Genomic DNA, 16,695 nt, shown 5'->3' on the forward strand with positions numbered 1-16,695 from the left:
CAGGTTCTGTGTCACTATAGGAAGTTGCATTGAATTCTGCCTAAAGTGATATGACTGCCCTTACTACAGCAATCTAATTATGAGTGAGTGTGGGGCTACTCATTTCCACTTGATAAGCAACCCAAATGTGTGGAAGCACTGTTCTGGTCACTTATATAATGGTATTGTTAAATTGGGCTAAAATAACTGTTCAGCTCCTGAAAATGCGAATAAGACAATAAAAATTAAAATGCCTGTAACTATGGTTTACAAGGTGTTAGAACCAAACTTCTCCAACTCTATGCAGGGACATACGACTGCCCACACCATGGTTCAATTCTCATCCCACTTTTTACATGTGCCTTCGACAACCAGGAGAACCAGACTGAAACCAGGTGAGACTGGAACATCCAGAGAGAAGGTCTGTGTGCTTTTGTCTCAGCTGGCTCTAAATAAAGTTAGATTTTCATCTTGTTTCACTGTTGTGTCGCTTCATCCAATCAGATGCGGCTGCTTGTAGCTGTGGTCATAAGGTCTGCGGTTCTTGTCGCGGTGGCAACCCCGAACCCGGTGGTGGACACCGGAAGTAAGAGATGCCATCAGGCTGAAAAAGGAGTCCAATCAAGCCTTGTTGGCTCGTGGGACTCCTGAGGCAGCTGATGAGTACCAGCAGGGTAAGCGTCTCAGATGCAAAAACTCGGGGTTGGGAGGAATTTGGGGAGGCCATGGAGAAGGACTATTGGACGGCCTCAATGAGATATTGGCAAACCGTCCGACTCCTGTTTACAGTGTGGGTGGCGAGCTGCTGACCACGACTGGCGATGTTGTCGGGCAGTGGAAGGAATACTTTGAGGATCTCCTCAATCCTACTGTCACGTCTGAGGAGGAAGCAGGGACGGTGGACCCAGAGGTGGACTCGTCCATCACCCTGGCTGAAGTCACCAAGGTCTCTGCAACATCGTGTGGTGGTCGGGGACAGTGCCACTGGACTGGCAGACTGGATGGAGTGTGAAATTGACAGGCAGATCGGTGCAGCATCTGCAGTGATGCAGTCGCTGTATCGGCCCGTTGTGGTAAAGAAGGAGCTGAGCCGGAAGTCATAGCTCTCGATTTGTTGTCTTGACGCCCTTCGAGACAACTGTTGTTGTGGTTTTGGGGCGTTACAAAAATAAAATTAATTGAATTGGATTTACCGGTCAATATACGTTCCTACCCTCACCTATGGTCATGAGCTCTGGGTAATGACTGAAAGGGCAAGATTGCGGATACAAGCGGCTGAAATGGGCGCTTCCTTAGGGATAGGTGGAGGAGCTTGGTCACACAGGAGGAGCTCGGAGTAGAGCTGCTGCTCCTACACATCGAGTGGAACCAGTTGAGGTGCCTCGGGCATCTGTTCAGGATGCCTCCTGGATGCCTCCCAGGGGAGGTGTTCTGGGCATGTCCCACTGGGAGGAGGCCCCGGGAAAGACCCAGGATACGCTGGAGGGACTATGTCTCTTGGCTGGCCTGGGGGGGAGTGCCTTGGGATCTCACCGGATGAGCTGGAGGATTTGTCTGGGATGAGGGAAGTCTGGGACTCCCCACTTAGGCTGCTGTCCCCTCGACCCAGCCCCGACCCAGACGGCAAACCGTCCGACTCCTGTTTACAGTGTGGGTGGCGAGCTGCTGACCACGACTGCTGACCGCGAGCTGCTGACCCCCCCCCCCGTGTGATGTCCCAGCAAAGTATCAAACAGGGTTGAAAAGACATTAAAAGGAGCTCAGAGCGTTGGACACAGACTGGACATAACATTTGATTTGATACATGCAATAAATATTTATTTAAATGTTTTGATAAAACAGAGGTTCAGTGGTTTACAGGAGACAGGACTGTGGTAAGACTGTGGTCTAGTTTATTGTGACTAAACTTCAAATCTAATACTGAAACAGACAGAAAAATAAATTGGAAATGTGTCCAGAGGTGGGACCAAGCCCTGCAAGTCTCAAGTCCAAGTCCAGAATAATTCCAAGTCCAGTCCAAGTCAAATTACAGATTACAGATAATATTTTCACCTCTACTGTACAAAAGTTTTAGAGTGAAGACGTTTGGCTACTCATCCAAGCTGCTTCTTCAGTTCTGGTCAGATTACTGCTAGACACTGCCGTATATCTGTCTGAAGGGAGGAGCTAACAACACTGAAACTGGAAACAGCTTCTTTTTACACTTTTTGTTTGTTAGCTAGGTCTATTGAGCTACACTAAATGTGGACTGTGTCTGAGTCATACTTAGCATAATCATTCAGGCCCCTAATAGGTGATTTCACGTCCTGGCTAGCTCTATTGTTTCCTTTGTTTGCTTTAACTCTGAGAATGGAGTTATAGATGGGGATTAGATGATGTCTCAGGCCCCCATTCCTGTTCAAGGAAGGACTGTCTTTCCTAACAACCTTGTTTTAACTATATACTGACATAAAGAATCATATCCTATATAAAGGTCAAAACGTGACTCAGGTCTGACTCAGGATTGAATCAGGTCTGAGTCAGGTCTGAGTCCTCTGCTGTAGACTATTAGATACATATATACTGAGATAAAGACTCATATCTTATATAAAGGTGTCATGCACAGTAAAAGCAAACACACAGAGCTTTAAGACTTCAGCACCGTCATAACACGTTTCCTGCGTGTTTTCATGAGGTGAGTTCAGATGGGCGTGACTGACAGGTGGATAAGCCAATCAGGGATGCACGTGATCTCTCTGTATCATAACAAATACGGTCGCTCATGAGGAAAAAGGACAAAACTATCACAAGGGACTAAAAAACATCAGAGGTTTATGAAGAAACAACGAGCGACTAAATTGTTCATCTGAGGAGAAAGGGTTTTTTGTAAATGATGAGTGCCCAATGAACTCCTTTTCACATATGTCACTGAAATAAACAAATCTGATTGGACGTTCATGTTTGGTTCAAGCTCAAATATGACATAGGAAGGTGACCAGACTGACATCCCTCTGTATCTGATTTACCAGGTCAGTCACTGAGAGAAATTTTACTTTATTACATTTAAAATCATGGAAGACTCTGAGTACAGCATTTTAAATTTTTTTTATAAATTTGCAATCGTCTTTCCTCCTCTGTGTGCGACGGGCTGCTCATTCTGTCGTGGTGGCCGATGGCTTCTTCCTGATGACCCTCCTGTTGGGCCGAGGGAGCGTGCTGGCAGGTGCGGCAGGCACGGCAGGTGCGGCAGGTGCAGATCCCTGGTGACCCTGTCGGCCTTTGAGCTCATCAATAAACGTCTCCACGGCTGTAAACTTCTCAGTGAGGTCTCCCAGATGGGCCTTCAGAGCGTTGAACTCTTTGTACAGATCATCCAGAGCCTCAGACAGCGGCTGGATCCTGAGCACAAAGTTTCAAAAATCAGATCCTAATTGATACTAAAGGAAGTATCGAAACTACATACTCGTTTGAGCAGGTATCGATACTAACAAAGTCCCACTGACAGAAATAAACCTTTCCTGAATATGTTTATAATGATATTGAGCTGAATCTAAACAATTATAATACACATAGACTAGTATACACACATGAACCTACTGGACTAAACCAAGACTAAACCAGGACTGAACGGGGACTAAACCAGGACTAAACCCGGACTGAACGGGGACTAAACCCGGACTAAACCACAACTAAACCAGGACTGAACCAGGTCTGAAACAGGACTAAACCAGGACTAAGCCAGGACTAACCAGGAATGAACCATGATCATGGACCACTATGAAACTACTGGACTAAACTAGGACTAACCCAGGACTGAACCAGACCTGAACCAGGACTAAACCAGGATCATGGGTCACTATGAACCTACTGGACTAAACCAGGACTAAACCAGGACTAAACCAGGACGCAACCAGGACTAAACCAGGACGCAACCAGGACTAAACCAGGCCTGAACCATGACCATGGACCACTGTGAACCTACTGGACTAAACCAGGACTAAACCAGGGCTGAACCAGGACTAAACCAAGACTAAACCAGGACTAAACCCGGGCTAAACCAGGTTTGAACCAGGACAAAACCAGGACAAAACCAGGACTAAACCAGGAATAAACCAGGACTAAGCCAGGTCTAAACTAGGACCATGGACCACTATGAACCTACTGGACTAAGCCAGGAATAAACCAAGAGTGAACCAGGACTGAGCCAGGTCTAAAACAGGACTGAACCAGTTCTAAAATAGGACTAAACCAGGACTAAACAAGGACTAAACCAGGACTAAACAAGGACTAAACCAGGACTAAACCAGGACTGAACCAGGACCAACGACCACTATGAACATACTGGGCTAAACCATGACTAAACCTGGACTAAACCAAGACTAAACCAAGACTAAACCAGGACTAAACCCGGACTAAACCCGGACTAAACCAGGTGTGAACCAGGACAAAACCAGGACTAAACCAGGTCTAAACCAGGACCATGGACCACTATGAACCTACTAGACTAAGCCAGGAATAAACCAGGAGTGAACCAGGACTGAACCAGGTCTAAAACAGGACTAAACCAGGACTAAACCAGGACTAAACCAGGACTAAACCAGGACTGAACCAGGACCAACGACCACTATGAACATACTGGGCTAAACCATGACTAAACCTGGACTAAACCAAGACTAAACCAAGACTAAACCAGGACTAAACCCGGACTAAACCAGGTGTGAATCAGGACGAAACCAGCACTAAACCAGGAATAAACTAGGACTAAACCAGGAATAAACCAGGGCTAAACCAGGACTAAACCAGGACTGAACCAGGACCAACGACCACTATGAACATACTGGGCTAAACCATGACTAAACCTGGACTAAACCAAGACTAAACCAAGACTAAACCAGGACTGAACCAGGACTAAACCAGGACTAAACAAGGACTAAACCAGGACTAAACCAGGACTAAACCAGGACTAAACCAGGACTGTACAAGGAGCTGCAAGAAACACACATGTTCAAATAAGGTACAAATCAGGACTAAACCAGGACTGAACCAGGACTAAACCAGGACTGAAGCAGGACTAAAGCACACACAAAGAACATGCAAACTCCACACAGATACAGCAGAGTGGGATCTGGTTTTAGATAGATTTTGGTTTTAATGCCATACCATGGAACATTCCATAGCTTTTTTCCATTCAAACATGTAATATTTAGTTTTATGTTCTGAATCGCTATGGTGACAGTCCTGTTTGGTCTTTGTGCATATTTTCCTTCAGCATTTTTAGAAGAAACTCTGAGGTCAGACCCATTTATTTGAGTTTGAGCTTAATCTGTTTCTGCGGCGACAAACTCCGCCTCCAAACCGCAAAGAAGACTGGGAATTTAGAACATCTGCAGTCGAAGAAAACACTAACTCCTCTGCATCGTCTCCTTCTCTCCTCTGCATCCTCTGCTCCTCTTCTCTCTCCCTCTGTTCCTCCTCTGTTCCACCTCTGTACCCTCTGTTCCTTCTTTGTACCCTCTGTTCTTCCTCTGTACCATACATGTGTACCTGGCATAGTCGGGGAGCAGACTTTCTACCCTCTGTTCCTCCTCTGTACCCTCTGTTCCTCTTTTGTTCCTCCACTGTTTCTCCTCTGTACTCTCTGTTCCTCTTTTGTATCCTCTGTTCTTCCTCTTTACTCTCTGTTACCCCTCTGTATCCTCTGTTCTTCCTCTGTTCCCCCTCTGTATACTCTGTTCTTCCTCTGCTCTTCCTCTGTTCCTCCTCTGTACCCTCTGTTCTTCCTAAGTTCCTCCTTTGTACCCTTTATTCTCCCTCTGCACCCTCTGTTCCTCCTCTGTACCCTCTGTTCTAAATCTGTTCCTCGTCTGTACTCTCTGTTTCTCCGCTGTACCATGCGTGTGTACCTGGCGTAGTCGGGAAGCAGACTTTCTACCCTGTGCTCCTCCTCTGTTCCTCCTCTGTACCCTCTGTTCTTCCTCTGTACCATGTGTACCTGGCGTAGTCGGGGAGCAGACTCTGGTGGTCATTTTGCAGTAGATTCTTCATCTGACTCATGATGTCGTATTTCCAGTTGTCCAGAACTTCAGTCAGATTGGCCACATTTCTCATATTCACTTTATCAGCTGCAAAAACAAAACATACCCACTATTCAGACATAAAAGACAGAGCAGACTCATTATTCAGACATAAAAGAGCAGACTCACTATTCAGATGTAAAAGAGCAGACTCACTATTCAGACGTAAAAGACAGAGCAGACTCACTATTCAGACGTAAAAGACAGAGCAGACTCACTATTCAGATGTAAAAGAGCAGACTCACTATTCAGACGTAAAAGACAGAGCAGACTCACTATTTAGACGTAAAAGACAGAGCAGACTCACTATTCAGACGTAAAAGAGCAGACTCACTATTCAGACATAAAAGACAGAACAATTTCACTATTCAGACATAAAAGAGCAAACTCACTCTTAAGACGTAAAAGACAGAGCGGACTCACTATTTAGACGTTAAAGAGCAGACTCACTATTCACACGTTAAAGAGCAGACTCACTATTCAGACTTAAAAGACAGGACAGACTCACTATTTTGCTGTAAAAGACACAACAAACTCAATATTCAGATATAAAAGACAGAGCAACTCACTATTCAGATGTAAAAGACAGAGCAACTCACTATTCAGATGTAAAAGACAGAACAGACTCACTATTCAGACGTAAAAGAGCAGACTCATTATTGAGATGTAAAAGCAGACTCACTATTCAGGCATAAAAGACAGAACAGACTCACTATTGAGCTAAATACTAAACTATAGCTTTACAGTAGAAATATTTGCACTAAAGAAGCAGGTGAATGTTTCTGTTTCTGTCCCATTATTTAACAGAAGAGGTGTTTGCATCAGTGTCACAGCCTAGAGGATCCACCAACTGAACCTCCTCTGTTGTGTCCTACTGTTGTGTCACAGTGAGTAGTGGCCCTCGTGATGTTCTGGCGTAACCCCCCTCCCTATTAAACTCAACCTGCCTCAGCCCTTTGCCCCTGTAGACACTGCCCTGACTATTTATAGCTACTTCCAAAGCTGAGACCCTGTGTGCCTGAGGAATCTGTATAGAAACTGAATTAATACAATAATAAAAAGTGAATGTGATGCCATTGTTACGCTGTACAAAAGTCATATTGGACCTATTTTTATGCCCGTTTTTGTTTTTTCACCTCTAACATCATGACCCTGAGCCAGACTCACACCCAGCTCTGTAGTCCCACTCGTCTGTGTTTGATGAAGAGGAGGAGGTCCTAGTGTTCGATCTGGCTCCTCCCCCTCCGCGTCTCTGAGCCGTCACCGCGGCAACAAACAACAGCATCAGCACCAGGGTCAGTCTGGACGCCATCTTTACTCCACTTTACCTGAAGAAAAGGGGAGAGGATTTGAGAATGTGCTTTCCACTCACACTGGCACTGTAACGTAGGCTGGCCGTTAGCGGTAGGAGGTGTGACAGAAGACAGCAGCACGGGTGTGGTCCACAATTTTTTTATTTCTTTCTCCCATCAATTATTAAAGTGCCAGGTGCATTGTGCAAATGGAGGTCAGAGGAGCAGCATCATCTCCAGCAGCAGAACCTGGTTTGATGGTTGCAGGCGCCTTTTATCCTGTTCCTCTAACTGGACTATACTACTATTAATTACTAGGGGTATTTAAAAACTAGCCTTAGCTCTTTAAAACTCAAACCTCCATAAAACCCAATAAACTCATAACCCAAATCAACATTATACATATTAAAATACATAAACCCTAAAACCAAACACCAAATGTACTTAAAACCCATAAACCATTTAAAAATGCCCAACATGTCTCCCCTACCCCTCCCCCGCCTTGGTCCTGCCCCGGAACCTTTTTAAGGGAGCTTGTTTCCCTGGGGATCTCTTTGACACCTGGACACAAGGACAAGGAGGTGGTAAGTTAAGACATTTTAAAACACTTTCACTAAAAACACTACAAATTACAGAACACACCAACACTTCAAAACATTCTCAACAAACATTGCACTAATATTGCACATATCCAATGTATTAATTAGCTGTTAATTTTGTCCTCTTTCCCCTCCAGGACACGCAGCTTCAATTAAAATGCCTCTGTGCCCAGATCTAAAACTGGGTAAAATCAGACAAATTAAATAAACATTTTTAAATCCTTTTGTGCAATTCTTTTTTTACAGTGCAAATAATGCTTAAAGTGCTGTGTGCTATTAAAGTGTATGTGCAATTTAAAGTGCATGTAGTGAAAGGTGCTATTAATCTAGTAACAAACTTGGCTGTTTGTTACATTTCCCCCCTCCTCTCAACAAGGTGAAACCTCAGTCTTCAGCCATTCTAGACAGACAGTCCGCTACCACGTTGGTCTTCCCAGGTTGGTACTGTACTGTAAAGTTGTAGGGCTGAAGAGATAGATACCAGCCTGCGATACGAGTATTGGCATCCTTCATGCGGTTCAACCACTGGAGCGCTCGATGGTCAGTCTCCAGGGTGAAATGACGTCCTAGCAGGTAGTACCTTAAGGAGTCGATGGCCCACTTCATCGCCAGACACTCCTTCTCCACTGTAGAGTATCGGGTTTCCCTGTCAAGCAGCTTACGACTAAGGAACACCACTGGTCTCCTCTCTCCATCCTTCTCTTGGAGGAGGACCGCCCCTAGTCCCACCCCCGAAGCGTCGGTTTGCAGGATGAAGGGTTTGTTAAAGTCAGGGCTGTGCAGAACCGGACAAGTGCATATCGCCTCCTTCAGGTCTGTAAAATCTCGATCACACTCTGCTGACCATCTCACCTTGTTGGGGGCAGAGTTCTTGGTAAGGTTGTTTAGGACAGCTGACCTCTCGGCAAACTGTGGAACAAACTTCCTGTACCACCCTACCAAGCCAAGAAATCCACGAACCTTCCTCTTGGTAGTGGGCACAGGGAATGAGCGTATGGCCTCCATCTTCTGTACCTGTGGCCTGATCCTCCCATAGCCAATGGTATAGCCCAGGTACTCCACTTCACGATGGGCCACCGCACACTTGCGAGGGTTGATTGTAAGTCCTGCAGCTTGGATTTTCTGCAGGACTTCCTGGAGGTGGTGGAGATGTTCCTCCCAGGACCTGCTGAAAATCACAACATCATCCAAGTAGGCAGCAGAAAACTCTGAGGCATCCTTCAGCACAAAGTCCATGAGCCTTTGGAAAGTGGCTGGTGCCCCTTGCAGACCAAATGGCATCACCCGAAACTGGTACAAACCAAATGGCGTCCGGAAGGCAGTCAGTTCTCGAGCTTCAGGTGCCAGAGCCAACTGCCAATAGCCCCTTGACAAATCCAGTGTTGTAATGTATGAAGCACCTCCCACACGCTCCAACAGGTCATCAATGCGTGGCATTGGGTAGGGGTCAAAGTTTGAGATTGCATTCAAGTGTCTAAAATCAATACAGAATCGAAGCGAACCATCCTTTTTTGGCACAAGAACAACCGGGCTACACCATTCACTGTTAGACACTTCAATAATGTTAAGCTCCAGCATCAGTTTAATTTCTTTTTGCAGCACTGGTACCAACCGTTCAGGTATCCTGTAACTCCTCTGCCTCACTGGAGCATCTTTTCTTAGTCTGATTTTATGCTGCACCAGTGATGTGAAGCCGGGGGTCTCCTGAAATAGAGTGGGATCGAGCAGGTGTTTGATTTCCTCCTGCTGCGAGGGAGAGAGGTGAGAGAGGTCAACAGCAGTTGGCTCTGTGGCAGAAGTAGGAAAGAAACAGTCAGTCACTTCCTCATCCTTCACAGCACGCACCAAAAGTTGCTGTGAAGGCTCTTGCCGAGTGAGGAATTCTTTCAAAAGATTTACATGGAAAACCTGGTGCTTTTTCCGCCTTTCAGGCATGTACAGTTCATAGTTAACCTTGCTAATTTGTCTTGTGATGTTGTAAGGTCCGTGCCATTTAGCTAGCAACTTGTTCTCACTAGTGGGTAATAGCAACAGTACCTTCTGACCAGGCGCGAAGACTCTGTCCTTTGCCTTACGATCGTACCAGGTCTTTTGTCGTTCCTGTGCTCCCTTTAAGTTCTCCTGAGCCAGGACTGCCATTGCCTCAAGTCTCTCTCTCATCTTCAGGACGTAGGCAACGATGTTGTCTCTTTCTGACTCTGTACCCTCCCAATGGTCCTTTAGCAGGTCTAGTGGGCCCCTCACCTGACGTCCATATAACAGTTCAAAAGGTGAGAAGCCAGTTGATGCCTGCGGGACCTCCCTGTAGGCAAACAGGAGGTACGGTAGCCACTGGTCCCAATCTGCCCCTGTGGTAGAGACAAACTTCCGCAGCATGGTTTTCAGTGTTTGATTATACCTCTCCACCAATCCATCCGTTTGGGGGTGATAAGGAGTTGTCCTAATACCCTTGACCCCTAACAGCTGGTAGACTTGTTGGAGGAGTTTGGACAAAAAATTTGTACCACAATCTGTGAGAATTTCTTTGGCAACCCCAACCCTAGAGAAAAGCTGCAGTAAACAATTGGCCACTTGTTTGGCTTTGATACACCTGAGGGGAAAGGCCTCAGGATAACGTGTAGCATAGTCACACAACACCAAAATGTATTTGTTTCCTGCCGAGCTTCTCTCCAGGGGGCCCACAATGTCCATGCCAATTCTTTCAAATGGGGTGCCAATAATTGGTAATGGTTGCAGTTGGGCTTGTGTCACTCGTTTGCCTGAGGTTAACTGGCATGTTTTACAGGATGTACAAAACTTTGACAGCTCAACATACATTCCTGGCCAAGCAAAACGGCTACCAATTCTTCTTAGAGTTTTCTGGAATGCCATGTGACCTGCCCAGGGAATGGAGTGTCCCAGTTCCATTACCCTCTCTCTGAACTGCTGTGGCAAGGCTAAGGCTTCAATCTTGTCCTTTCTCTGGTAAAGGAGACCATTTTTAATGATATAACCCACTTCATCCAGGTAGCTGACCTTCCCTATGCTGACCCCCTCCCGCTCTGTGACCTTTTCAAACCAGGGCTTTAGAGTGGGGTCTTCTTCCTGAAGGGCACCTATGTCTGAGGGAATACTGAACTCAACTGGACTGAGGGGTTTGGCAAGTTCATTTTCTTCTCTTTGTGAGCCAGCAAACTTATCCCTTCTCTTTTGGGACTTTGACTTTCTCGTCTTTCCTGGTTGCACCTCGAGCTCCTCATCACAGAAAGGCAGCTCTTCTAAGACTTCTCTAGCTGACTGGGCTCTGGTAAGAATATTACAATGATTAGCAGGACTGGATTCTGTCATTGGGCTTGGGTTGCACCTACTCTCTGGCGATGAAACATTTGCACCCTGGCTACTGTCAGACTGAGCAATTAGATCAGGAAGGGTTGGAATGTCGTTCCCTAGAATAACCCCATAAGGCAGGTTTTTGGACAGGGCTACAGTGACCAGGTAAGTTTGTCCTCCAACTGTCAAAAACACCTCAGCTGTAGGGTACCAGTGCTCATCTCCATGTATGCAAATTAGAGGGGTCTTGTCTGGAGACTGACGTTCAACTGGAACCAAACTAGACAAAACTACTGTCTGAAAACAGCCCGAATCTAAAAGAGCTTCATGCCGGTGGCCATTAACAAGGACTGGTGTTAAACGCCCCTTCCGCTCCCCTGTCTGCACTACTGCTAGTCTAGGTACGGAACATAGCAAAGATGGCTTGGCTTTAAGTGCCGGACAGAAGTGCTGTGTATGACCTAGCTCATTACAATTATAACACCTTATTTCCTGTGCTAGTGTTTTGGAGAACGGCTTTTTAGCTGGACGGGACTGTTGGTTGAATGGAGATGGCCTACCACTGATATTACCCTGACCCGGACCAAACCTCTTATCACCCCCAAAGGACTTACTTGACTGGCCTTGGGGAGATTCTCGGCCAAATTGCATGGATCTGGTCCCTTTCCGAGCTGCTGTAAAGGCCTCAGCTAGACGAGCAGCTTCCTCAGCGGTGGTCGTATTGCGCTCCCGAATCCAAACCTCCAGCTCAGGATTAACCATCCGAAGGAACTGCTCCAGGATAAGTGTCTCTGCGATGGTTCGAATGTCTGACTTCTCCGGCTGTATCCATCTATAGAAAAGTTCCTTCAGCCGCACATACAGTTCTCGAGGTGTCTCATCTGGTTCAATCTTCAGAGATCTGAAACGGCGCCGGTAAGTCTCAGCCGTGATCTCATACTTTGCCAAGATGGCTTCTTTCACCTTGTGGTAGTCTTCGGTGTCTGCAAAGTCCATTAAAACATAGGCATTCCTGGCTTTGCCTGTGAGGAGAGGAACTAGACGGACGGCCCACTCCTCAGATGGCCAACGTGACACTCGGGCCATTCTCTCGAAGGTGATGAGGAAATGCTCAATGTCATCCTCTGCGGTCAGTGGTAACAGCTTTGGTTCCCGCTGAGGCCTATAAGTGTAATTGTCCTCATCATCTGTTGGTGCCGCCGTTGGCTCTTCAATGTCATTTTGATGCTCAGATCGCTCTGAATGCATCCTCAATACCTGCTGCTGGATCTTGCTTACTTCCTCCTGCATGGCCTCCCAGCGCTGCTCCTGTACCATGCGCTCTTTGTCCCCTTTTTTGTCCCGTGCGACCTGGGAGTCCATTAGCCATTTCACCATGCCTGCCAGTTTCTCCAAACTGTCTTTGGAGCCACTTGCCTGAGCTTCCTGGTGGTGAGTAGACTCCACTCTATTCTCGTCTTCCTCATTTCTTCTCCCCCGTGTTGGCATTTTCTTCGTCTCACAGCGGCGAGGACACACTTCCGACACCAAATGTAACGTAGGCTGGCCGTTAGCGGTAGGAGGTGTGACAGAAGACAGCAGCACGGGTGTGGTCCACAATTTTTTTATTTCTTTCTCCCATCAATTATTAAAGTGCCAGGTGCATTGTGCAAATGGAGGTCAGAGGAGCAGCATCATCTCCAGCAGCAGAACCTGGTTTGATGGTTGCAGGCGCCTTTTATCCTGTTCCTCTAACTGGACTATACTACTATTAATTACTAGGGGTATTTAAAAACTAGCCTTAGCTCTTTAAAACTCAAACCTCCATAAAACCCAATAAACTCATAACCCAAATCAACATTATACATATTAAAATACATAAACCCTAAAACCAAACACCAAATGTACTTAAAACCCATAAACCATTTAAAAATGCCCAACATGTCTCCCCTACCCCTCCCCCGCCTTGGTCCTGCCCCGGAACCTTTTTAAGGGAGCTTGTTTCCCTGGGGATCTCTTTGACACCTGGACACAAGGACAAGGAGGTGGTAAGTTAAGACATTTTAAAACACGTTCACTAAAAACACTACAAATTACAGAACACACCAACACTTCAAAACATTCTCAACAAACATTGCACTAATATTGCACATATCCAATGTATTAATTAGCTGTTAATTTTGTCCTCTTTCCCCTCCAGGACACGCAGCTTCAATTAAAATGCCTCTGTGCCCAGATCTAAAACTGGGTAAAATCAGACAAATTAAATAAACATTTTTAAATCCTTTTGTGCAATTCTTTTTTTACAGTGCAAATAATGCTTAAAGTGCTGTGTGCTATTAAAGTGTATGTGCAATTTAAAGTGCATGTAGTGAAAGGTGCTATTAATCTAGTAACAAACTTGGCTGTTTGTTACAGGCACATTAACATCGCAAGTTCACTGATGTCACAATGTTTTACTATGCTACTAATACTGGGGGTGTTCTGCATCTATGTATATGGTGGAATGTTCAGCAGTTACCATGGTGACACAATACACACATTAGCAAAGAATTTTAAGAATATCTCCAAGCTCAAGAAAAAAACACATATTTGAAGAGCACATGTTCAGGAGCCTGTGGTCAGTCTGAGCTTATGGTCCTGTTTAAGAGTTTGACTTTCCACAAAAAAGTGATAGTGACTCACTGAAAAACATGCTAATGCTAATCCTAGCTAGCTTGTGATTGCAATGTTATTTGAGAGGGACTTGTTTAACAGCACAAAACAGCTCACACCTTCTAATTCAGTTGTGTTAAAATAAAGCTCAGATTAAAGTCTAACTTGAATAACAGAGCTTCAGACAGAGCAGTGCCTCCAGTTAGCATCACACTCCCAGAGAATGGTCATGACATCAGCTGCAAAGTGTCAATAGTTTAACCTGAACTGGGACAGTTGAGACGTCTCAGGTGGAGTTTGGTGTAACTGACAGATACAGATGTGTGGACCTGGTTTATGGTTAATATGTCCTGGTTTAGTCCTGGTTTAGACCTGGTTTAGAACTGGTTTAGAACTGGTTTAGTCCTGTTTTATTCCCGTGTGTCGCTGTGTCTGTGTGTGTGTGTATCTGTGAGGGTGTGTGTTTGTATGTGTGCATCTGTGTGTGTCTATGTGTATGTGGGTCTCTGTGTGTGTGTGTCTGTGTGTCTCCAGGTGTGATGAAGCTCAAACTGATAAAATCAAATCCAGAACTGCACAGGCTTGAACAGAGCAGAGCCGTGACATGACATGAGAGGAGCCAAGATTTGTACTCGAGTAAGAGTAAAGATCAAAGAGTGAGAGGAGAGTAAGAGTAAAGTTATTGCAAAAATAATATTACTCTAGTTGGTCCTGATGGGACATAACATCTGATTTATCATTTTGGTGAATGTGAAAAAAATTAAATCATACATGATGGAGCTGCAAGAAACACAAATGTTCAAATGAAGTCCAAACCAGGACTAAACCAGGACTAAACCAAACCAGGACTAAACATGGACAAAACCAAGTCTAAACCAGGACTAAACATGGACAAAACCAGGTCTAAATCGATACTAAACCAGGGATAAACCAGAACTAAACATGGACGAAACCAGGTCTAAACTAGTACCAAACCAAAACTAAACTGGGTCTAAACCAGGACAGAACCAAGACTAAACCAGTAATCACTGGGCTCACAAACTCACAACACCACAAAAAGTAAGTTGTAAAGTTATGTCACTTTTCTGGCAGAGAGCCTGTCTACATGGAGATCTGGAGTTCTGCTGTTACGCTGTGGCAGCTCTGCAGAGACATGCTCTGTGCCCCAGAGGAGAACAGGTGAAGCTCACATTCCATCAGTAGCGTCCTCCATCTTAAACCTCTGTGTCCTCCATCTTAAACCTCTCAGTGTCCAACATCTTAAACCTCAGTGTCCTCCATCTTAAACCTCTGTGTCCTTCATCTTAAACCTCTAAGTGTCTTCCATCTTATACCTCAGTGCCCTCCATCTTAAACCTGTGTCCTCCATCTTAAACCTGTTTCCTCAATCTTAAACCTCTATGTCCTCCATCTTAAATCTCAGTGTCCTCCATCTTAAAGCTCTGTGTCCTTCATCTTAAACCTCTGTGTCCTCCATCTTAAACTTCTCAGTGTCTTCCATCTTAAACCTGTCAGTGTGCCCCATCTTAAACCTCTGTGTCCTCCATCTTAAACCTCTCAGTGTCCAACATCTTAAAGCTCTGTGTCCTCCATCTTAAACTTCTTAGTGTCCTCCATCTTAGACCTCAGTGTCCTCCATCTTAAACCTCTGTGTCCTTCATCTTAAACCTCTGTGTCTTGTACCTTAAACCTCTCAGTGTCCAACATCTTAAACCTCTGTGTCCACAATCTTAAACCTGTGTCCTCCATCTTAAACCTCTGTGTTCACCATCTTAAACCTCTGTGTCCTCTATCTTAAACCTCTCAGTTTCCAACATCTTAAAGCTCTGTGTCCTCCATCTTAAACCTCTCAATGTCCAACATCTTAAAGCTCTGTGTCCTCCATCTTAAACCTCTCAGTGTCCAACATCTTAAAGCTCTGTGTCCTCCATCTTAAACCTCTGTGTCCTCAATCTTAAACCTCAGACCTGAAAAACTGCTTCAAGCAAAGCATAGGAACCCTCAAGACTTTCAATACTGGTTTTATTCAGTGTCATTTTACACAGCAGCTGGTCCAGTGACCACCTCCAAAGTCTGCTCCAGGTCACGTGACAGAGGACTAAGAGGACCCATGCTGACCACTGACCAACAGAAATGACTGAATCTTGATTAAAATGTGCCTACATGTGCCTACACCACAGACGTCTACGTCCAAGTCCCACTGACCGTCATAAGTCTGAGCGAAACCAAGACACAAACAATGAACTAAAGTAATACTGACCAACGGGTATTACAAATGAAACATAAAGACACCATGTAACTTTTCTGGTGGAGGGTCCATCGCCTGATTGTCTCCATGGAGATGTTATTGCTTTGCCGAGAATGTTTCACAGTATAGCGTTAAACGTATCTATCTTGAATATAATGAATTATTTTCTTGCTCAGAAATGCTTGAAAAAACATGCATTCTTCCTGTGAGTGAGGTAATCGTTCCACAGATCTGGCCCGTAACTTGATCTGGTAACTTCTAGTCCTGGTTTAGTCCTGGTCTAGTTCAAGTTTAGTCCCAGTTTGGTCTTAGGTCAACACCAGATCAGGTTTGAACTGAATCAGAGCTACTGCAGTACATGAATAAAAGGTTCAAATGAAACACCTTTACTGAGAGTGTAACAGCAGAAGACCCTGTGACCCACCAGGAGATGTTTGCGGTGGAAGAACATGCACAAAAAGAACATTTAAAATGGAAACTACTAAACTAAGTTGGGTAAATGATAATAATGTACCTGTGAGAGTGGAGCTCCTCTGCTGAAGCCTCAAACTCCCAACTGACTGAAGAAAAAACGAACTCTG

At 45.2% G+C, this 16,695-nt stretch overlaps 1 protein-coding gene across 1 annotated transcript; it reads right to left on the reverse strand.

The window, feature by feature from the left end:
* Window positions 1-1,773: 1,773 nt before the first annotated feature.
* si:ch211-76l23.4 (uncharacterized) lies at window positions 1,774-16,695 on the reverse strand. Its single transcript, XM_033971631.2, has 4 exons — window positions 16,629-16,695; window positions 7,200-7,360; window positions 5,951-6,080; window positions 1,774-3,357 (listed from the first exon to the last, which is right to left on the reverse strand). The coding sequence occupies exons 2-4, from the start codon at window positions 7,342-7,344 to the stop codon at window positions 3,111-3,113; spliced, it is 522 nt and encodes a 173-aa protein (XP_033827522.1). The 5' UTR covers window positions 7,345-7,360; window positions 16,629-16,695; the 3' UTR covers window positions 1,774-3,110.

Source organism: Periophthalmus magnuspinnatus, chromosome 8 (assembly GCF_009829125.3).
Source record: "Periophthalmus magnuspinnatus isolate fPerMag1 chromosome 8, fPerMag1.2.pri, whole genome shotgun sequence".
In the NCBI taxonomy this organism is placed as follows: domain Eukaryota; kingdom Metazoa; phylum Chordata; class Actinopteri; order Gobiiformes; family Gobiidae; genus Periophthalmus; species Periophthalmus magnuspinnatus.

Coding starts and splice junctions, on each gene's coding strand:
- si:ch211-76l23.4 (XM_033971631.2), bottom strand. CDS start 7,344: ATGGCGTCCAGACTGACCCTGGTGCTGATGCTGTTGTTTGTTGCCGCG. Junction 6,081..7,199: donor GTGGGACTACAGAGCTGGGT/GTGAGTCTGGCT, acceptor TTGTTTTTGCAG/CTGATAAAGTGAATATGAGA. Junction 3,358..5,950: donor CTGCTCCCCGACTACGCCAG/GTACACATGGTA, acceptor CTTTGTGCTCAG/GATCCAGCCGCTGTCTGAGG.